General features: G+C 36.0%; 1 protein-coding gene across 2 annotated transcripts in view; it reads left to right on the forward strand.

The window, feature by feature from the left end:
• The first annotated feature begins 1,105 nt into the window (after positions 1-1,105).
• The window catches only part of RNF212 (ring finger protein 212), a 45,604-nt gene continuing 22,640 nt past the window's right edge, over positions 1,106-24,069 (forward strand). For both annotated transcript variants that reach the window (XM_074227509.1, XM_074227510.1), the window contains exons 1-4: positions 1,106-1,313; positions 8,428-8,489; positions 10,126-10,200; positions 20,348-20,404. In XM_074227509.1, coding sequence (XP_074083610.1) covers positions 1,202-1,313; positions 8,428-8,489; positions 10,126-10,200; positions 20,348-20,404 — 306 coding nt within the window. In that variant the 5' untranslated portion in view covers positions 1,106-1,201. The remainder of the gene's footprint in view (positions 1,314-8,427; positions 8,490-10,125; positions 10,201-20,347; positions 20,405-24,069) is intronic.

The following is a 24,069-nucleotide window of genomic DNA, read 5'->3' on the forward strand; positions in this document are numbered from 1 at the left end:
CTCACAGCCTCACTTCCCACCTAGTCATACCTCTTTTTTAAGTCAAAAAATTCAAAGTTAAGTCATTTAATGAACCAGAATAAAAGGTTTAATAACATGAAATTAAATCTGGTGTCAAACTCAGTTGGCACCCCTTCCCTTCTGGAAAGAGAGTAGTAGAGTCACTCCCAGTCAACTCTGATCTCAGTCATCACCAGTTTAGCACAATGACTGGCCTATAGTAGGAGCTTTCTATTGTCAGAATGGCAGAAAACTGTAATTTTACACTGCTTAACGGTCAGTTTTGTTAGTGGGAGTTGCCTCAATCTAAGAAATCACAGGTGCATATTAACCTTTTAAAAAGTGATCTAGATGGGGTGGCTAGGTGGATCAGTGGATAGAGCACCAGCCCTGGAGTCAGGAGGACCTGAGTTCAAATCCGACCTCAGACACTTAATAGTTACCTAGCTGTGTGGTCTTGGGCGAACCACCTAACCCCATTGCCTTTCAAAAACCTAAATAAATTAATAAAAAATAAAAAGTGATCTAGAATGTTGAAAAACCACCATAACATGTAACTGGAAAAAAATAAAATATCAGATGGGGAACTTGATTTTGGAAAAAAAAATCTAAAATTTTTATTAAAAAAATAAAACTTTAAAATTTAAATAAAAAATAAAAATTTTAAAATTTAAATTAAAAAAAATATTTGTATTAATAAAACAGCAGAGTTGACATATACTGTCTGTGAGGTTTCTTTTTATGTCTGGTTTGATTCCAGCCTCCCCCATTCCAAAGAGGAAACCTTTATGTTGTAGCACGTTTCTTAAAAGGATCGAGTTCCTCAGGGAGGTGCCACAGTTGAGGTGATGGGGGGGGGTGCTGTGCTGGGATAACTTCCATACGACGCCTGTCTGCGTGGCTGCCTCTGGAATTGGGACGACAGAATAAACTTGAAAGTCGTTGAATAATTCTTTCTCCCAAATAGGGCCAGAGCGGGAGAGCTGTTATCGTCATCTCCTTCCATTCCAACACGCACCCCCTGCCGGCATCAATGGGCACGTCCCAACCTCTCCTCGCCCTCTCTCACGGGGAGGGGGCGGGAAGGCAGTAGTGCGCAGGCGCCGCGGGCGCTCGCGCCTCTTTTCCCTCCCTTTGTCCAGAGCCCGGGCGCCATTGGCCGCAGCGTGGTCGCCGAAGCCTCACGCCGCGGCCTGCGGCCATGGCCGTCCGGATGTTCTGCAACCACTGTTTCCAGCCGCCCGGAAGGTCCTCCTCGCACTTCAGCGTGACGAGCTGCGGGCACGTGTTCTGCCACCTCTGCCTCCAGCAAGGTAAAAGGCCGGGAAAGAAAAGGGACAAGAGGGAGGCCTGGCTGGACGGCGCCGGAAGTGACGTCAGAGGCGCGCCAGGCCTTGGCGCCTCTCCCCCATGCGAGCTCGTTATCGCTCCCCCAGGTATGGAGGGCGGCCCGCGGGCCCCAGGCCTCCCTCACCGGACACCCCGAACCTCGCATTTGTAGCTTCTCTTGGATACACCCCGTGGCCGTTGTGATGCCGCGCCCCCGCGGGCAGGCCGGGCAGCTGGCCAAGGGGACGAGGATGTAGGCCTTGTAAAGGAGGATTAGCCCGGGGCTCTTCCCCTCGGGCCCTTCCAGACTCTTCTCCTCCCATCCCCTCCTTATCTTCTCCTCACAGGCCCCTTTCCTTTTTTTTTTTTTTTAGGTTTTTGCAAGGCAAATGGAGTTAAGTGGCTTGCCTAAGGCCACACAGCTAGGTAATTATTTAGTGTCTGAGACCGGATTTGAACCCAGGTACTCCTGACTCCAAGGCCACCTAGCTGCCCCTGGCCCCTTTCCTTCTATCAAAAAGGACTTTAACTTTCCTTCAGAAAGCATGAGCTTTCTACCATCCTATCATTCACTCGTTTTTTAAGGCAATTTTTGACCCTCAAACTACTTTGTTTTAATATATATATATATATGAAAGAAATATATAATTAATAATATAATATATTATTAATTAGATTATTATACATAAATATATCATCAATACATTATTATATATGAATATATTATTACTGTATATTAATTTATTAAATATATAGTTAAGGCAATGGGGTTAAATGACTTGCCTAAGGTCACACAGCTAGGCAATTATTATGTATCTGAGGCTGCATTTAAACTCAGGTCCTCCTGACTTCAGGACTGGTGCTCTATCCACTGGGACACCTAGCCACCCCTTGAAGTGACGCTCTCAAATAGGGGTGGCTAGGTGGCATAGAGCATGGGCCTTGGAGTCAGGAGTACCTGAGTTCAAATCGGGTCTCCGACGCTTAATAATTACCTAGCTGTGTGGCCTTGGGCAAGCCACTTAACCTGGTTTGCCTTGCAAAAACCTAAAAAAAAAGAAAAGTCACCCATGACCTGTATTCAATCCCTGTTCTAGACCTCTGCTGCTTAAAAAATATTTTTATTATTTTTGTTTTTTTATATCACATCCATTTCCAAACATTCCCACTTAACTCTACCCAGAGATCTATTCTCTGTAGAAAGAAAAAAAAAGAGGGAGAAAAATTCAGTAAAACTAACCAACCCATTAACCAAATCTAGTTAGATGTGGATGTCAATATCCATCTATCCATCCATCCATCCATCCATCCATCCATCCATCCATCCATCCATCTCTCTCTCTCTCTACATTTCACTATCCATCCTCTCTTATCTATAACCTACCACTCCACCTCTGTGGCTTTTGACACTTATCTTCTCCTTATGCATCCTTTGGTTTCTAAGGCACCACTTTTTCTTTGCTTTCCTCCTATCCTCTCAATAGCACCTTCTCAGTGTCATTCACAGTCACATTCATTCTTTATTGTTGTTATTCCTCAAGGTTCCATATTTTGGACATATCCAAGCTGCCAATTTCACTTTTGTAGCTTCTCTTGAATGCCCACCCCCCTTTTGCTTCTGCTTCCCCCATCCTGGTATAGGCCCTGAATTACTGCCCTATATTTGGATATTTTCCCATCAATCACTCATATGACTATAACTTTTGTTTGCACTTAGCTGATAAACAAATACAATCCAAGCCTTATCTTTGCCTGAAGGTCTAGACTTGAGTCTCAAAATACCCATAAGAAACCTCTGCTGAGATTTCCTACAAGCACCTCAAATTCAACATGTCTGAAACTGAACTTCTTATCATTTACCATAATTTCCTTATTTCCTATTTTTCTTTTCTTGCAGCATTCAGCCACCCATTCATTTTTGCACCTTTGAAATTAACTGATTAATTCTTATCATCCTTACCTCTCACATCTTCGTTACCTAGTTTTATGGATTCTGTTTCTATTATATTTCTTGTATTTTTCCCTCACTCTCACTGATCTCCTATAATTCCAAGTCTTTCTTGGAGAGTTCCAGTAGCCTTCCTAAGTCCTCCTTCGTATCTTCCCTCTCTTTCATCCTTCTTTTAGACTACTGCCAAATGAACATTTCTTATATACAAATATAATTTTGTCACTCCCTTGTCCAAAACCCTTCAATAGCTTTCTATTGCCTATCAAATAAAGTTAATATTCAATTCGATTCAAAACATTTATTAAGCACCTAGTATGGGCAGCTAGGTGGTGGATAGCATGAAACACTTGGCCTCTAGGTGGTACAGTGGATAGGATGGAACACCTAACCTGAAGTAAGGAAAGACTTTGTCTCCTTGAGGACAAGTCTGGCCTCAGGCACTTAAATGAGTAAGATCCTGGCCAAGTCACTTAACCCTGTTTGCCTCAGTTTCCTCATCTGTAAAATGAGCTGGAGAAGAAGAAGTTAAAAACCCCTCCTTTGTATCTTTGACAAGGAAACCCCAAATGGAGAGTTGGACCCATTGAAATGATTGAACACAATAATGTGTCAAACATTGTGCTAAGTGTTGGAAATATAAATAAGAAAAAGGCACTTAACAGTCTAATTGGGGAAAACAACACACTAATGGAAGCTGAAATCAGGGGCAGGGGCTGTCCCCAAAGGTACCCAGTGGGAGTGTGGGGGGCGTTAGCATGGTCTTCTGTGGAGTTGAAGCCAAGCAATGGAGCTATCTCAAAAACATGTTAAGTCCTCTCTAAAAGAAGCCTTTGGAAAGAATTTACTGTTTGCCCCCAGTCCTCTAATCAGAGAGGAGAGTTTCCAAACCTGAGTTAATGTCTGTTAGCTTGAGGTTCAGTGTTGTTCAAAGTTAGTTCCCAGTCTTCCCTTCTAGACATTTTGGGTCCTTGTCTACTACTATTTCTCTTTTCTTTGATCCTTTCTCCCTTCTTCCATGCCTTTTCCCACAAATTGTTTCCTGTCCAAAGAACCACTATTTGTTGAAATCTTCCTTCTTTAAGGTCTCAGACCAGGTATCTTCTCTTCCATAAAGAATTCCTTCATCCTTTCAGGGGATAATGATCTTTGCCCCTTCCTTTATTGTATAGCCCTTACCTCTACTTTTGTTAAACATTTATACATTTGATGTTGTTATTGGTCTTCTACCACATACAAGACTGTAAATTTATTGAAGGAAGGGACTATGTCTTGTTTATCTTGGTATCTCCAGTGCACTATTTTTATATTTCTAACATCCATGATTTGTTGGTATGTTTATTCCTTGCATCAATTCCTTTCTGCCTCAAGAGATGGTTTTCTTGAATTGCTCTGGACAAATAAACTGTCACCCTGCAGTCAGTATGATTTTGATCTTCTTTGGACTTATCAGGCTGATCCTTGGATGCCTTAGGGCCCAAATTAAAGTTTTTCCAAGTTTGATAGGTGCTGCTGCAGACTATGTTTTATTCACCAGTGTAGTCCTTTTTTTTAATTAAAATTTTAAAAATTCATTTTAAACTTAAATGCAAAATGAAAAAAGAAAAACATTTTCATGAACATAGCAGACCATAATAGAGGATTCAGTATAAAATAATATCCATTTCATGAAAATCAGTGTAATAAATCCTACATTTTGTTTTCAAAACAACATAGCTTCTCTTTTCTTCTAAATTTTACTTTATTCACTTTTTTCTTTCCTCCGACCTAGAGAAGGCTACAATTAAATGTGAATAAACACAAATATACATAAACATACATATGTATCCCTATTTGTCAGATCATACTATGCATATTACTCTTTGTCAGTTCTTTATCTGGAGGTAGATAGCATCTTCCTTCATAGGTCCAAGTTTTTCCTTTTTTTTCCTAATCAACGAAGTCATCATTTCTTCCATCATAGCAGTATTCCATACCACAGTTTTTTTAAGATACTTCCCTAATTGAAGAACAGCTATTATTTTAACCAATCTGATGGGTATAAGATGATATCTCAAAATTAGTTTAATTTGTACTTCTCCAATTAACAATGATTTAGAATATTTCTCATATAATTGTATATAGTCTTGATTTGTTCACTGAAAAATTGCCTGCTCTTATTACTTAGGTATGATTTATATTCTTATAAATTTGACAGAGTTCTCCATATATTTGAGAACTGAGACTCTTGTCTGTGAGGTTGTCTATGAAAATTTTTCAAAATTTTCTGCTTTTCTTTCAATCTTGTCTACATGGTTTTATTTATATAGAAACTTTTTAATTTAAAAATAATTGAAATGACCCATTTTACACTTAGCAATATTCAGAATTTCTTTTTCTTCTCATATTATTCTCCTCTTTGTATGACAGATAATATGTTCCAAGTTCTTTAAATTTTCTTTTGATAGCTCCCTATATATCTAGTTCATGTATCCATTTTGACCATATCTTGGTATACAGATTTAATACATTGGTCTATTCCCACTTCTTGCCAGATTGCTTTTCAGCTTTCCCAATAATTTTTTCCAAATAATGAATTCTTTTCCCTAAAACTTAAAATTTTACATTTGTCAAACACAGTTACTGTAGTCCTTTATTACTGTCTATTCTATGTCTACTCTGTTCCACTAATCTACCTTTCCATTTCTTAGCCAGTACCAGGTAGTTCTGCTATCTGATTCTCTTTTATGAGTAAGTTCATCCCATTTATATTCCGAGTTATAATTATTTGTTGTATATTCCCTTTCAGCCCATTTTTTCTCACTGCCTTTCTTGCTCTATTTACCCTATCCCTCCTCACTGGCTAATTTACTTCTTCTGCCCCCCAATTTCTTTCTCTCCTATTTGGTACTCTACCCTCCACTCTAAAAGTCCACTCCTTATCCTCTTCCCCCAACCTTCCATCTTAATCCACCTATTTTTCTAAGAATTTCTCCTTCATTCCCTTGCTTCCTTCCTTGCGTTACTTCCATGCTGTGATGAGGCTTCTATGGAGGTTATTGCACAGAGTTAAATTGACCTAACAGCTGATATTTAATAATTATTTATCTAAAGAACTGGGGCTTGTCTCCCTAGAAATCCATGGATCTCCATATGGGGTCACAGGCATCAGGGCTGAAATAGATTTTAGAGACTGTTTACTGAGGTGCAGAGTAGAAGTGATGATTTGTACCGTTGCCATTTTGTGGTTGGTTCCCAGGGTTATGGTCAGCTCAGAAGTGTCAGACTTGTCTCCATGGGCAATTTCTTCACACTATAATTTGATTCAATTGGGTGGCATTTGAAGTTTATAAAATGATTTCACAGATATTATTTTACTTGTGTGTCATAACAAATCTTTGGTGCTGAGAAGGCAAGAGTTCTTTTACAGATAAGGAAACTCAGATCAGGGAGATTGCTTAGGGTCACACTCAGAATGGGGAGCTTCTGACTGACTACAAATTAAATTTCTTTCTACTATATCACAATGTCTGTTCCATAGTAGCTCCACAATCAAAGATGAAACCCCCATGGATCCATAGGCATCAAAAGTACTTCTTTCACTCAATTTTAAAAAGTGTCAGTAGCCTGAGAATGCTGTTAAATTTCAAAGTAGGTGATTCCTTTGGGAGAAACAACCTTCAGTCAAATTCTATGCCATTTAGTTTGCAGAATGTTTCTAGGACCATAAAGAAGTTCAGGGATGTTTTCATATTCTCAGAAATTAAAATATCGGAAAGGTAGTATCAGTATCAGATAGTATCAGGAAAGATATGTATCAGTTCAAAAATATTACATTTATTTATATGTATACAGCACTGTTAGTTACTGTGGGATATAGACAAGTCTTAGCAGAGTCTCTAAGAAAGGAAGCATGAGAGAGACATTTCACAAATGGGAATGGGGAGCAAGAAGCTAGACTTGTGATTTTATTGTCTAGACAGAATAAGTTCTTTTGGAATTTAGAGCAGGAAGAGATCACATTAGGAAAGCTATGTAACGTGGATAGAGTGAAGGATCTGAAAGTCAGAAGACTCATCTTACTGAGTTCATATATGGCCTCAGACACTTATTAGCTATGTGATCCTGGGCAAGTCACTCAACCCCAATTGCCTCACGAATTCCCTTCTCTAAAACATCAACCAAACAACCTGGAGGCCAGTGTCACTGAATCATTGAGTATGTGAAAGGGTTCAAGGGATGAGAATGAAGAGGGAGGAAGAGGTCATATTTTTTTAAGAACCTTAAAAGCCAGAGTAATTAGTGATTGAAATAATCTTTTATGTGGTGTTGACTGGCAATTCCTCTTTAGAAAACTGTTCATACCAGTCAAGTCAACAAGCATGAATTATTCTCTGCATTAGGAATTGTGTTGGGCACTGAAGACATAAAGACAACATAAAGTAGTCCCTGAGCTCAGGTTGGTTAGTTAAGAGTCTCTTCAGGGGAAACCACCTATGCACAGGTAAGTCATTCAGGCTTGGCCCTGTCTACAGAGGATTTGCCAGGGAGATGTTTCTGATGAAGCACAATGGATACTTTGCTTGTATTTTGTCCCCCTTTTTCCTTGTTAGGTGCTGCTCCTGTCCTCTCAAGAAGATGCTAGGGTACTTACTTGTTCATATGTCTTGGTGGAAGTGACATGCACAAATTAATTGGAGATCTCCCCACTTATTTAATCTGAATCAAAAAATAAATCAGTATTGTCAATACTTCTGTGTTAGTTGAATTCAGTTATATGAATGACTCTGATCATATTTTTAGCATTCATTCACCTTCAAAAATACTGTGTTCTTTTCATTCATATTCATAGTATCAAAGATATATCATTAGAGCTAGAAGGGAACTCAGAAATTAACTAGGCCAATTCCTGAATTTTCTGTAAGGGGAAAAGGAGGCTAATGATTTGCCAAAGGTAATGGTAATTCTAGGTAATGCTTATCAGAACTCAGGTCCTCTGACTTTCTGCTCTTTCTATTATACTATTAGACTAATATTCCCAGAACTATAGTCCAAATGTGGAGAGTGGTTTTACATGCCATTTTCATTTAGAAGAAATTTTATAATCACAGTTCTATTTTAAACTACTAGCCAATTTTATACATATCATAAATTTACCTTTTTTTATATAGGTAAAAAGGAAGAATGTTTGATTTGTAGCGCCCCTTGCCGCATAATTTTACTTTCAAAACAAGTAAGTTATTAGTTTTGCAATAATATTTGCTTTTAAATATGAAGATTCTTATATTCATATACTTGAAACTTATTTAGAAATTCTAACAGTTGTACTAAAAGATTTTTAAAAAATTCTGAACATCTAAAGTATATACATTAAAAAACTAGGGAATAATTTTTGCATAATTAGAATTTGTTAATTTATAGTGTAAGTTGGTTTCCAAGGTATTGAAAATTAGTTGTTTAAATAATTTCCTTTAGAAAACAGTTATGAAGAGACATCTGAGATTTATGAGAACTCAGCTTTTGTTTTAAAAATACTTTTCTTCAGATTTAATTCCTTAATATAATATAGAGATGTAGACTATTTCCAAATCCCATTTAAAATTAGTTATTAAAAAATCCTCACCTAAATATGAGACTAATTATCAGTGAATTATGCCTACTATAATAATTTTGTTAGTATTATGTTATTTTGCTAATTAGATGTAGTTAATCTGCTTTGTAACTTAGTTATAACTGACATATTTATATATATATACATATATATATTATACATATATATGTGTATATATATGAAACTTAAAAATACTCTTAAAAATATTCTCCTTGACCCAGGGAAAATTTGTGAAGTGACTTGAGTTTTAAATATATCTACTGTGGATATTTATTGTTAGCATGTTGAAATTAAGACAGGAGTGTTTTCAGTGAACAAAGTCTATCAAAGAAAGACTTTTCAGATTTTTCCTTTTTTTTTTTTGGAATGGGGAGCACACAATTTCAGAATGAGTTTGATTTGCCCAAAACTATGTGGAATGAGTCTAAAAACTAAGGACCCTAATATTCTGCTCAGCCAACCTTGAAAACTATCCTGTATTGTAATAAGTATTTGAATCTGATATGGCTATGTAGAAAAAAAATCAAGTAATTTTTTTTAAAATCAAAGATTCCTAACTTTTTTTTAATGTGCTAAAGGCCCCTTTGACAGTTTATGCAAATTTAATAGTACTGTGGTTTGATACCTACATTATTAATCAAAGAAAATGCCTAATTTCATTTAGAGATTAGTGAAAAATGAAGTTGTAAATTTTTCCCCATTCACTTTAATAGATTCCTGAAATTTATTCACAGATCAGTTAAGAACCTTGGAACAAAATCAGTTTTTTTAAAAACAATCTGCAAACTTAGATTTTGAACAACCCTATTTTATATATATAGGTAATAATTTTATAAGCAAGCTATATTTAACATTTTGTATCAATCATTCTTCCATTTTATGTAATAGAATCATAGAAATTTTAAAATGAAAGGAACATTAGAGACCATCTATGTTCTTAAATCAGATTTTATGTTTGTTTTCCAGGGCTGCATAATATACTTTGTTAGACTAAAAGCAGCCCAGTGGGAAGGAGTAATTAGGTTTGAAATCCCTGATTTAGTAGACCCTTTTAATTTTCTTCTTGAGAAACTGAGACCAAGAGAATTGAAGTGACTAGACTAAGACCATGCAACACTAACATTAAAATACAATATATAAAAAAAACTTTTGCTTTGAAATTTAAGTTCTATATATCTTTCTAATATTGAGATAGAATTTTAATGCCACCCAAATTTTATATTAGAAGTTAGATAATCTCTTTGTTTTCCCTCTTCAGACTGATTTTAATATTCAGGCATTCTTTATGGGAATAGATGGATTATGCAAGAAATATTCAAAAGAAACATCTCAGGTGAGTTATAATTTGAACTATTTTCTAAGACTATCAGAATATAAGATCATTTGAGAAGGTGACTCATGAGTCTGACTTTGAGAGGCTCTGAGATATTGCTAATAATCTCTACAGAGAAAAATTAAAAAGGAAGAAAAATTACTTTTAAGGAGCTTTCTTGCTATTTGCTTCATTTATAGAAATAGAATGATGCAGTTTTAGACTGAACATTTTTCTATCAATTGTAGATCTGTTGATGTGATACTAGAAGATTTTTTTAGAAATTATAATTTATTTCCTTTGATTTTTTTTATCAGAGACCTATAATAATTATTCTTTGGTTTACTTTATTTGGACCAAATAAACCAAGTAAAATAAATCAGACCAGAGAAACTTCTGAATCATATAAATTAGACTTGAAAGAAACCAAAGACCTAGTTAAGAAGTTCAGACTTTATCTAACTCATCAATCTTCTCTAAAATATCCCTCCAAAATATATCTGGCAAGTGATCATCTAGTCTTCACTAGAATAGACTTCCAGTAATGGCAACTCACTACTTTATAAAGCAGAACAATTTTAGTTTTGAGTATTGGTGAGCTTTGCCTCATTGATTTGAAATCTGTCTTTGCAACTTGTACCCTGATTCTAAGTTTAATATCTTTTTCTATGATCCTTCAAATATTTGAAGACAATTTATGTCTTCTTCTAAGCCTTGTGTTCTCTAAACTGAACGGCTATAGTCCTTCATCTTAACAGGTTATGGTATGATTTTAGTGCCCTTTATCTTTAACATTTTCCAGATCATCATCTTCTTAAGATGTGGTTTCCTGAATTGGCTATTACAGTCTAGATATAATTTGATCACAAAACTTGGATGTCTACTTTGTTAGCCTTATGGTAGAGGGAATTCCTGCTTTAAATGTCAGCTGTATTCAGTCACTTAGAACTTGTTTTTTTCCTGGGATTTTCTGATGTATTGAACTGTTTTTCCATGGAAATATATTACTGGATTATGTAAAATATACTTATTTAAAAATAATCTAGGATATAAGAATTAAAAAGTTCCTTCATTTTTACAGGCAAACCTTAAATAACATTGTCTTAGGAAAATTATCGTGCAAATAACATCCTTAGTTGACCATAATGTAATTCTGTTCAAACATTTCAACACACATTTATTAATTATCTACTATGTGCAAAACAACATTGTGTTAAGGGGCTGGGAGAAAAACAAATCAAAAGTTACAATCTTTTCCTTCAGAAAGATTGGGGTCTGGGGTGGGGGGGAGAGTAGATAAGACTTATACTCAAGGAGCTGTTAAAAATCATTTTTTTTTACTCCAGTTACTTCCCCTTAAATCTCCCTCACCCCACATACATTAAATTCTTTCCAGTGAGAAAAACATTTAAGCAACACGGTGACTATATTTGGCAATTCGTATTTTACACTTTTTTCTTTAGAAGAGGGGTGTATGTTTTATCACAAGTACTCTGAATTCCAATGACAGAGTTAAATACCTTGTTCTATTGTCTCTCTTGTTTTGCCCAGCTTCAGCCTTCTTTTACTACCATTATCTGTCTCTCACCCATGTTGACTGGGTTCAATACAAATTCACATTCTGTAACCACTCAGCTAGGTCCTCACTACATCAAGGCAAGTCTTTTATTATCCCCTCATTGATAGTCTATCTCACTCCCACAGAAGTGGGAGGCCTTCATTTTCTTCAGCATCACCCCCTCCCCCACTTTCTCCTTCTCTCCTCAGCTTGAGCTGAGGACCTTGCTTCTTAGTGAAAAAATATTGAGACTTTTCATAGTGAGCTTCCCTATTCTCTTCACTTCATAACCCTTTGGCATCTTCACTCCTCTCTTCTCCTTTTCCCCTTTTGTCAGAGAGAGATGGCCTTCCTTTTTGCCAAGCCCAACCAACTCTAAGTGTGTACTTTATTCCATCACCCTGACTCTTCATCCTCAGTCATCCTCTTTTTCCAATCTTCAGTCTCTTCCTTCCAACTTGTTTCTTCCTTGTTGTCTTCAAACATGTCCAAGTCTCCCCTATGCTTTAAAAACTTTCACTAATTCTACCATCTTCTAGTTTTCCCTTTTCAGCCTTTCTCTCCTTGAAAAAATTGTCTGTACTTGATGCCTCCACTTCTATCTTCTCATTTAATCCTGGGTCCTTTGTAACTGAACTTTTGAGTTCATCACTTAACTAAAATTACTCTCTCTAAAGTTAACAGTGATCTTTTAATCACCAAATCTGATGGGGTTTTTTTCAGTCGTAATCTTTGCCCTTCATCTGACACTGTTGAGTTATTCCATTTAAAAAAATGTTTCAACTTCAAGTGGAATGGAATGAAATCTCAAGAGTTTTGATATGTATTTCTCTTCTTAATAGTGTTTTTAAGCAGAGTTTCCTATGGTAGGTGAAGGTTTATAATTCTCTTTTTGAAAAGCATGTTTATTAGGGAGTAGTTCTTGCTCTTAACATTTTTGTCTTCTCTATGGAGCTCATACAGTATAGGATAGAGGGTTTTTTTTTCGGGGTGCATTTGGAAAAAGCAGTATTTTCTCCTGTATACTATTTATCTCAATGAAATTCAAGATCATTTTTGCTATTCTTTTCACCCTCCTTTAAAATTTAATTATGTTTGTGTTTTTTTTTGAGAGAACATTTTCTAATAAACCTTACTTCCTAACATCTTAATTCATGAATGAAGCAGTATGGTAAGACAGTTTATTTCCTGGATCTACTTCATGTCCCTGTGTTTATTGTTTGCCTGGCATAAGGACAATCATATGTTATCTCTGAATATATATTTTTCTTTTCACATTGGATAGTGGTATCCTCTGGACATGTACATGAATTGAGACATATTTTGGGGAAGCTTTACCTTTTCTTGGAGAAAGGGTAAGGGCATATCTTGCGTTATCCAGTCCCCTCTGATGATATTTATTGTTAGGTTCATTTTGCACCCCACTCTGCTCACTGTGTAAGTGCATTTGAGAATCCCTTTGTTTCAAAAGGTGCTTCTTGGTTCCTTAACCCACATTTTTCTCTATTACTATTCTTACTCTACTGTCTGTCCTACATTCCTCCAGGCAAGTCTAAGCTATCATAAAGACCTCTCCTCTCAAAGTCATGTTTAGCAGAAGTATATTTCCAACTTCCTTCCTATTATTTGCTTTTTGAGTGACTTTTCCTCTGCAATAATTTCTCTTCTATTCTATAGATTTTGATTGCCATCTGAGGGAATAGGTTTCAGTCTATGGAATGTTAATTCAATTCTTCCTTTTTTTCTCCTGATTCTTTAATACCCCTTTCTATGCAGAGCTCATTGATTGATAAGCTTTGATAAGCATTTTTAAAGTAGTGCCTTTTCTTACCCTAGAATAAGGAGAAAATTGATTTCATTATTTTGTCTTTTCATATGTGTTTCTGTCATTTCAAGTGTTTGAAGTCAAATATCTTATTGTTTTCTCTTGGAATAATGATTCTAATGCCTCACATTTTTCAAATGTCTATTTTTATTTACATTCTAAATCTTTTTTGCTTTTCAGAATATCTGATTCCAATCTCTTCTTTGCTTTCTTTTAGATTAGTAGTAGTCTTTGGCTATTTGAATTTTTTTTCCTTGATAGCTAAAGACACTGTTCTTGGCTTCTTGCAATATTTGTTATTTGATATTGAAATTTTGAAGTTTAATCACTGTATTCCTTGATGAATAAAACTTGGAATATATGTCAATGATTTAATTTGCCTTCTATTCTCAATACTTCTGTCAACTTTCATGTATTCTTGTAGTATATAGGATTTTCATGTCATATTTTTTCTTGAAATCTATGATCTTAAAGTTGTTTCTGTACATTCTTTAAATATTGTTTTTTGAAACAGATGTTGGTGCATATGAAGCATTCTTTGAAATTGTTTTGCTAATTTTCCTTAAGATCTTCATTTTTGAATTCCACATATGCCATTCTCCTTTTCAGAGAATCACCTGACGTGTTCTGAATCACTTTTCCTATCATGTCCAAATAACTTCTCTAAGAGTTTCAGTTGTATCCTAATTTTTATCTTTATTTCCTCTTTTAATTTCCCTTTTTCTCTTTTAAACCATTTTGGAGTTTTTTGCTGTTATTTGATCATTTCTGGGAGACCCATAGAATTTATTGTCTTCCTTTCATTTTTTTTTTATACTTTTTTTTTTAGGTTTTTTTTTGGCAAGGCAAATGGGGTTAAGTGGCTTGCCCAAGGCCACACTGCTAGGTAATTATTAAGTGTCTGAGTTCGGATTTGGACTCAGGTACTCCTGACTCCAGCGCCGGTGCTCTATCTACTGCGCCACCTAGCTGCCTCTCTTCCTTTCATTGTCATGGAAGTTTTCAAGGCATTTTCTTCAATAAGATTTCTTTATTGTATTTTGATCTTTTTGGTTTAGGGTCTCATTTTCCTTATCTTCCTGTTGATCTTTTCTGTGGGGGAACATGATATATCCCCAAGCTTTCTCTGTCAGTCTTTTGGTTTCTTCTTCTCTTCTGATCATCTAATATTGTATCATACCTTATTTGGTTTTAGCAGAGTAGTGAGATATAGCTGAATCCCACTACTCTGCTAAAAATTCAGGAAAAGCAATAAATATCATTCAAAATCAAAATGAAATTTAGTAAATATCTAGAAATTAACTTATGAAGACACATGAACATAATTCATATTAAGGACAACTATGAAACAGTTTGCAAAAAATTAGAATAAATTAGGTATTAAATTTAGATGAGAAAGTCAAGCTAACATAGTAAAGATGACAGTACTCCTTAATCTATAGATTATATGATATATTGATCAAAATGCAATAATGGTATACTTCAAAGAAGTAGATAAAATAATAAAAAAATGTGGAAGAACAAAAAATAATGCCTTGGAAAATTATGAAAAAGTAAAAAGGAAGTGAGATACATTTCCAGATCTAAAAATATACTGTAAAACAATAATTTTCAGAACTTTCTGGCACTAGATTTTTTAAAAATACAAAATTTGTATTAGTAAGATATTTTATTTTTCATTTTTGTTTTTGTGCTTATTGCAAGGCAGTGGGATTAAGTGACTTGCCTAAGGTCACACAGCTAGGTAATTATTAAGTATTTGAGTCTGGATTTGAACTCAGATCCTCCTGACTCCAGGTGGTGCTCTATCCACTGCACCTCCTAGCTGCCCCTAGTGAGATATTTTAAATAATTACAAACTAGAATATGACTTATCTAATAGATTAGGTTTCCATAAACCTAGGATTTCAAAACACTGGAGAAAATTTTCATTGATCAATAAAAACTGTTGGGAAAACTGGATGTCAGTTTGATAGCAGATGAAGGCAGACCATTATTTCACAATATTACAATAAATTCTAAATTGATCTGCAGTCTAATTTTTTTAATTAAAAATTACAGCTGGAGAATAATAAACTCTGCCAGACGGGGAGAAGTTAATTTGTTAACAAGCTATCACTTTAGAGAAAAATTATTAAAAACATTCTGGTGTGCTAAGTATACTGATTATTACTTATGAATTCTAATTTCTGGATTACCATAGATGTTTGATAATTCTTCACATTTTTGTAATACTTCATAATTTTCAAAGCACTTTCACATAAATGGATTAATTTTATCCTTAAAAAAAACCTCATATAAGAGGCAGAGTTCATCATTTTAATTCAATTTGATTATGTAGCAAGTAGCTTTTATAATATACTCTGAACTCTGCCTGTTTGGAATCCTTCAACCTCCTTTAGGCCACAGTTTTAAAATCTGTCCTGTGTGTACTGCAAGGCTCTCAGACCTGGGCCTGAATTCAAATTTAGCTGTGATACCTGGGCACTTATCTCTTGTCTGCTGACCTCCAGCTTGTTGTGAGAATCAAAAGATCACATTGGTAAAGTGTTTAGCACAGGGTCTGGTACAGAGTTGGTGCTGGGTTGATAGTTACTACTGCTATTATTAGTAGATAGTACTTCTGCTTCTTGAAATTCCATTTTATTTCCTTATCTGTTACATGCTTATTCCTCCATAGGGGTGAGGAAATGTCCTTTTAACACACTTCTTCTGGACTCTATTGTATTATCTATGTTGCTCTGTTTTTTTCAGCCTTGGCTATTGTTCACAGGGCAAAAGGTTTTTCAGACTACTCCAAAAATGAAATGTGATACTTTTTAAAGAAATAAAAAGTTCATAATTATCTTAGAGAATATAAATTTCTGGTAAAATCCAACTAGTGTTAACTTAAGCTTAGATAAAACTGAAGTAATTTCGATAATGAAGACCATAGTTTTAGAAAGTGAGCAGAAATAAAGTAACGTAGGGATTTGTGACTATAATGTAGGTATGATGAGTGGGTGTGCTGATTTCTGTATTACTTATAAATTTTCTAAAGTTTCTGGATTATCACATGTTTGGGTTGTACTTCTTCACATTTCTGTAACACTTTAAAGTTTATAAAACACTTTGATATTGTCATGAATAAAGTTTCCAAGAGAGAAAGTTCCAGGTATTTAAAAGCAATTTTATTAATTAGCCTGGTCAGTAATCATTAAATTGATGGGCAGTGGTCTTTCTAAGTAACAAGAGACAAAGAGGCAAAGTCTTAAGTGTCCACCTGTCTTCCTGACAGCACACACTATTGGACCCTCCCCTGACAAGAAAAGGCAACCCTAATTGGTGGACACTTATGAGGAGGTAGGAGTCCTCTACCTCTCCAGATTACTTCATCTTTGAGGGAGTGAAGTCAGCTGAGAACATGAACTGCAATCTGGGGGCCCAGCAGGCCCTCTCTTGGTTTCTCCTTCATGAGAGGCTGTCTGAAACTAAAGGGACCACAGACAACTAATCTCTCTGGGTAGCTAGAGACCCTCTCAGTTTGGCTTCTGTTTATGGAGTATACAACTTTTGCAGTAGTGGGATCTTGACAAAATCAAGAGGAAAAAGGATAATCACAAATTAATAATTGATTATTAATACAATAATAATAATTTCCCTCAATGTGAATGGTTTCATTTAATCCTTAGAACAACCCAGCGTATAAGGCAGAGATTATTATACCAGGTTTTTTTTTTAAGATAAAGAAATGGTCTCAGGGAGATTTATTGTCTTGCCAGTGTTAAATAGAAGAGTGAGTACTAGAACCACGTTCTTCCAATTCTCAGTCCAGTGCTCTTTCCATTAATGACATTAGTTGTAGTAGTACAGTCAAATATTTTCTCTTAAAAATTCAAAACAGGTCATACATAGTCTATCTTTGCCCTGTCTTTCCTTAGCAGAAGTGTTTTTTTTTTTTAAGATTTTTGGCATGAATTTGAGAAATGATTCCCTTTTCTCTTGAGAACAAATGCAGTCTATATTCATATATCAAACATAAAAACTCATCTGTCTCTTTTGAAATTGGAACAAAGTCTGCCATCTTTCTTATTATGTATATCATATATATATATATATATATATGTATAAAACAGATATATCTAAACGTATACATAATTTCCTACCAAAGCCCCTGACTAAGCTTAACTTCAAATATTATTTCTAATTATTTGTTAATGTGTTTTTTGGGATAAATTCAAACACAGATGAATTTCTGCTTTCAATTAAATTTAGCAATTGTTTATTAAGCACCTGCTGTAAACAAAATACTGTGCTATAGACATTGAGACTATAAAGACAAAAATAAAATACTTCCTGTCTGTGAGGACCTTCTATTCTCTTGGAAGGGAGATCATGTAAAGGGATAACTAAATATAAGATAATTTGAGGAGGAAGGGAGTACCAACAATTGAGGACACCACAGTCTTCAAGGAGAAATTCCTGAATTTTCATGTCATCAAAGTGAAGATCAGGGAAAAAAACAGACTTCAGGCACTTATTCTTCCTATTTATGTATTACAAGGCCTCTCCAGAGACCCTGTTCTGAGTTCCTTTTAGTTTGGAGAGATGATTCTGAATTCTTGAAGGCTGTACCAGTGGAATCCAGATTCTGTCAGGTCCTAGAAAGATTTGAGCATGGGTTCAGCAATAGCTTTGACAGAGCTAGCCTACCTCTATAGGGTCATCTATTTAGAGACCATCCAATCCACTCCCATTATTTTTACACATGAGGGAACTGAGACTCACAGGGGTTAAAGTAAGAACAAGTCCTTTTATTCAAAAGTCGTTTCTCTTTCTACTACACTGCACTGCCTTTGTGAAGGGATGCATCATGAGATTGACTATAAAGTGATTAATTTTTCAGACAAGACAGCTTTTAGAGACTCTAATGATGGATCCTTGAAGTATGTTTCATGGGGGGCTTAAAGCATTTCATTCTTTTCTCTTTGTTGCTTTTTGTCTTTTTACTTTTTCTTCATCAAATTTAGATTTGTTCTTTGCTTTTTTTTTTATTGTGCAGTAATATCTCACTTATCCAGAGGTCATTTGTCCTGCTATTGCCCTATTCAAAAATCTGAATAGAAGCAAAAAAAAGAAAAAAAAAACCTCCCTCAATAGGTGTGTCCTGAAGTCTGTGCATTAGTTTCAAGAGTTTGCTTATGAGATACCTTTAGGCTTTATTCTTGTTAGACATTGTTGTCAAGAAACTTGATTATCTGCTTTTTTAGCCCATAACAAATTAATAAGTTGAAAAGTGTCTCCTAAATATTAAAAACTTGACAGATCATAGAGAGAAAAACCATGTAAACCAAAAAAACCCCACAAGAATTAAAATAACAAATCAATTTGGGGTCAGTTAGAAATGAGCACATCTCAGTATGACAATATCTCCTATAGCATAGCATGATCATTGATGATCATAACGAAAATTTTGGTTGTGGACTTGGCCCGACTCAGGCTGGCTGATGGTTTGGACTTAGCATTAAAACAATATGATCGACTCAGAGATAATCGAACACTAAATAAAAGCTAAATTTACTTAACAATGGCATGGAAAGAATAATGAGCAAATAGCCAGTGCTGATTTAGGAAGACAGAGGTCCCCCTTTTCTTCAAGGGAGATATCTTCAGCTCTGAGGGTCACTGACTTAGGCCACCAGGAAACTGGTCAGCAGCTCTTTCTATAATACTTTGGACAATCAAGTCTCTGGGATTGCTTTCATGTCTTTTAAGGAAAACTAGCTGCACACAAGACTAGGTCCATAGGAAATATTATTTCTACTATACCCTAGGGGATCAAAAAAAGATGAATTTTGTTTCCTTAAGAAGACAGGAATATATTTTGGACAGATTTTCATCCCCTAAATGGCTCAGTTGTTAAACGTTAATAGGATTTGTAAGATCAGAGATTTAGATCTGGAAGAGGACCTGAGGTCATCTAGGACCCCGCCCTTTATTTTATAGATGAGGCAGCTCTGACCTAGAAAGGGCTGAGATCAGAAAGGGTCAGACTTTGGTTGTCAGTAGGAGAGCATGGCCTTGAACCCATAACTCTATGGCTTTTCCTTTTGTACACCACCTTTGGTTTTTAAAAAGTTAGATTCCAGTTATTTAGAAAATTGTAGAAATGACTCTTCATGTAGCTGAAGTTAATAATAATAATAATTATAGCTAACATTTATATAGCTTTTTGAGGTTTGCAAAGACCTCTACATATGATAAATCATAATAGTAATAACAATGCCTAAGAATTATTTTATGTGCAAGGCACAGTGCTAGGCACTTTCTCTGGGAGGAAAGTGCTTTTGTCATTTCCATTAAAGGTTAAATGGCTTGTCCAGGTTACATAGCTAGTTAGTGCCTTAGGCAGGCTTTGAATTGGGTCTTCTTGCCTTCAAATCCAGCCCTCTGTGCATAGCAGAGCATAGCAGCATGGCTAGCTGCCTCATAAGAGTGCCAGATTAATGAGATTTTACTATATTAAGTACAAATATCACTATGTTTTAGACTAAACGTTTCAGATTAGTTTAGACTAAAACAAATTGTTTGTTCTCAGGGAGCCCCCCATTCTGAAGCAGTGGGACAGCTTTTATCTGCATTTGATTACATTTCATATTAGAAATGTTTATAAAAATATTTCTGATTTAAATACTTTTCTTCAGACCATTTAATTACTACTAATAAAATCGTAAAGCTAATAAAGTAAAATGGGGATTTTGAATAGGAACGTATGTCAGCAGCTGAAATTTATATTTTATTTTTAGATTTTAGAATTTCAAGAAAAACACAGGAGGAGATTGTTAACATTCTATAGAGAAAAGGTAAGTCTGATTTTGCCTCTGAATGCCAGAGTTACTATTTAAGGTTGTGTGCTCCCTAAATTTTAGTAAACTGATGCTAGAATCATGGTCAGGATGAGAGAACTTTTGAAGACTTTCTCAGTCTTGGGCAAGGGCTTGCTCAGTTCCATAGCTCCCTTTCCTAGCACCCATAGGCTCTGGCACACATTGACAAGACATCTAGCTGGGGTTCCAGATGTCATCTCCTGTGATTTTTTTTTTTTCCCCTAGAGAATCAGTGTGATTTATCCAAAGTGGAACAAATGTTTATAGTTACTGGAGGTACTGAAAAAGCGTCTCCCATATACTGTTGTATTACAAAATTGTAATAAGTGTGCTATATCACTTAGTATATAGGACAATCGTATCTTGGTTTTAATTAAAGCAACAAATGATTTTTAGAACCTTTATTCTCTATAGCATTGAAATAGGGCAGGTAAGGAATAGAATGCTATGTATGGATAATGAGTAATTGAAGAAAAAATTTTTTAAAAATGTCTGTACTATATGCCAACATTTTATAAATATTGGGGCTACAGATAGAAAAAGAAGAGTCTTTGTACTCAAATGATTTCCATTCTAATTAGGAGAGAGAGAGAAAACACATGTGGGAGTAGGCAGTGTCAGGGTGGAGGAAAAGGCCGAGGGGCCCTAAATCCTGGAGGTGGGAGGACTGCACCACTGTCCTGAAGCTTGGAACCAGTACCCAGGAGAGGTCAGAGTTGAACAGTCGTTCTGAAATTCTTCTGCAGAAGTGGGAAGGGGCCAGCTGTTAGTGTCCAGCCAAGATGGGAAGTGGGGAAGTGATCATTGACTGGAAGGGTGGGGGTGGAGGTGCAGGTGCAGAGAAATAGGTCGAGAGCTGAGCCGAATGGACCCAGGGAGAGACTTAAAGGGACAGGCTGTGGGGGAATTTGTCCTGTGAACTGTTCTTGTCTCATTCTGTTCTTTACCTGGCTGTGAATGTCAGAGTTAATTATCAGGAGTTACCACTGCCCTTTGAAGTCCTGAAGTCCTCTGGTGTGCTTTTCTTTTAAGACTTCAAAGCGTAATTTAAAATAAACTTCTTTTTTTTCCCATAGCTTTCTAAAGGTATTTACTATATATATATGAAGGAATGACTTGGGTTTAAGAAATTTACTTTGGAACCTTAGAACTCCATAGTCAATTTACATAGCTATCAGCCTGAAAGTCCCTTTGACAGGCCCCAAACTGCCTCATCTTTGTTCTTTTTTTCTTTGAGAAATTTGGCTGCCCCATTCAGATAGTGTTGAAGTGTTACATTAGAGATCAGTCACCATTAGATTCTTACCAGGTTGGTTGAATCAGGGTGACCCAAAATTCTTGTGCCTGAGGCAAAGAGGGGAGGGGGTTGGGAAATTAGAAAAGTTAACTTCTGGAAGGGGCAGTACAGAAAAGTGTGTTGGGAATTTCTCTAGAGAATACCTCAGGATTTTACTCATATAGACCTTCACCTTCATTACTTACATTTGACTTTATTTCATTTGGCAAATACAACCTATATGCCCTCCAGAACAAAAGCCAGTGTGACCACTCATGATCCTCAGCCTTGGGTTCCAGGGAGAAAAAGAAAATGGGGACCTCCCCTTCAGGGGTTGTAACTTGCCTAGGGGAGGAAGCAGGATAGTTTTACAATGGAAGCCAGTGGCATTTGAAAGAATCAGTCCTCAGTTTGTGCTCTAACCTTCCAATTGCCTTTCCTTAGATTCCAGATTCTTGACCTGCCTCACCCTCCCAGACCCAGTTGTTATGATACTTTCTGGCTGAGGGATCCTGGAAAAAATAGTGTTAATACTGAAATTTTGAAGTTATCTTGGAACTCATCCTCTTTTCCTGAAAGTTGGGAGTTTTAAGAATTTTTTTGTGTCTTTTATAAGAACAATAGTTTTCACACATTTCCTAGCTAGCTGATTTGACAGAGGTTGAAGCTGAGAATTTGCTGACCCCCAAAGGTTTTACTATGAGATTTTTCTGGAGAACGTTTGTTTGTGTGTGTGTGTGTGTGTGTGTGTGTGTGTATGTACACCCCCATGTAAACCCTAGATGCTGGGCATCAGAACAGAGGAGAGGAAAATAATTTTAATGATTTAAGAGCTGAAGAAGTTATATAGCAAGGTTCACCTGCATTAGACTTGAGATAAAAGTAATTGGGAAGGATAAAGTAATTGGACTGTTTATACATATAATGCCAGGGCCATTGGATGATGAGGGACAAGGATGATGAAGTGGTGTTCTTCTAAATTTTTTTTACAATTTTTTTACCTGGGCAAAAAGTTAATCCCTCAGTACACACTTTAGAGAGGCATTGCAATTAGAAAATTATTTGGACCCAGAATTCAGATTCCATCAACTTAATATACATGTACTATGTACCAGGCACTGAACTAGTTGGTAACCAGACTAAAGCTAAGATGAAATCGTCTCTGACCTTAAGGTTCTTCCATGCTCTCAATGGAAACAACATATGTTCATATAAGTCAATCCAAATAAATGCAGAGTAGAACTGGAGGAAGAGAGCAGGGATGGGGGAGACCGGCAGGCAGGAAAGGCCATCTGAAGGAAGGAAAACTTGAACTATCTTTGAAAGAAGCAGATGGTTAAGGAGAGAGAGCATTCTAGGTCCTAGGAAATATCTAGATCAAAATCATGAAGCCAAGAAGATGGAATGTTTTATTCAAGTAATAGCAGGAAGGAAGAGTTGGCTGAAATATTGTATGGGAAGGGGCCTGATGTGCAGTAAGCCTAGAATGGTCAGCTGGAGCCAGATCATGAAAGGGCTTTAAAGTCCAAAGTGAGGAATTTGTGTTGATCCTAGAGATTATAGTGGACCACTGGAGCTTTCTGAGCAGGGAAGTGACATAATCAGATCTGTGCTTCAGAAATATTTGTGGCTGGATTGGACAGAGGAAATAGACAAGGTAGAGACACTAATTAAAAGACTAATGCAGTGGTCCAGGTGAGAAGTTATGAGGGCCTCTGTGAGGTATAGAGAGAAGGAGAGAGCTGTGAGAAATGCTGTGGAGGTGAAAGTGACAGGATTTGGCAAGTAATTAGAAGGGGGAAGTCGAGGAGAGTAGAAAGATGAGGATGATTCCAAAGCTGTGAACCTGGGTGACAAGGGAGAGTCTGACAAAATTAGAGAAATGAAAAGAAGTTTAGCTAATGAGTTTTATTTTTGACATGTTGAGTTTGTGATGCATTCAGAACAACCAGTTGGAATAGGTGGAAGAAAATGGTCAGATTCAATTTGAAAAATAGATTAGTTTCAACAATCCTAAATTGTTTCCTGATGAGAAAATCCAAATTTTTAACGGCAGTATTCTCTTGGTAATGCTTTATGGTTATAAATTCTATAATCCCTCAGTCTCCAAAGAATCAAAATTAAACCAGGGACTATAGGCAGATTCATGATGGGAGTAAGTAGGTTGCAATGATGACCTCTGTGCAAAAAGTAGCATAGGAGACATTATTACAGAAGTGTATTATTGAAAAAACAAGTAGACGAGTTAGGAATAATAAGTGAACACCTTGAATATTTTGTTGGTATTCATAAAAGCTGAACAATTTTGAGGAAAGCCTCTAGGACCTGAGTTGATTCTGTGTTGGAAAATTTAAAAGAAACCACA

The sequence above is a fragment of the Macrotis lagotis genome, chromosome 3 (assembly GCF_037893015.1).
Source record: "Macrotis lagotis isolate mMagLag1 chromosome 3, bilby.v1.9.chrom.fasta, whole genome shotgun sequence".
Taxonomy (NCBI): Eukaryota; Metazoa; Chordata; class Mammalia; order Peramelemorphia; family Peramelidae; genus Macrotis; species Macrotis lagotis.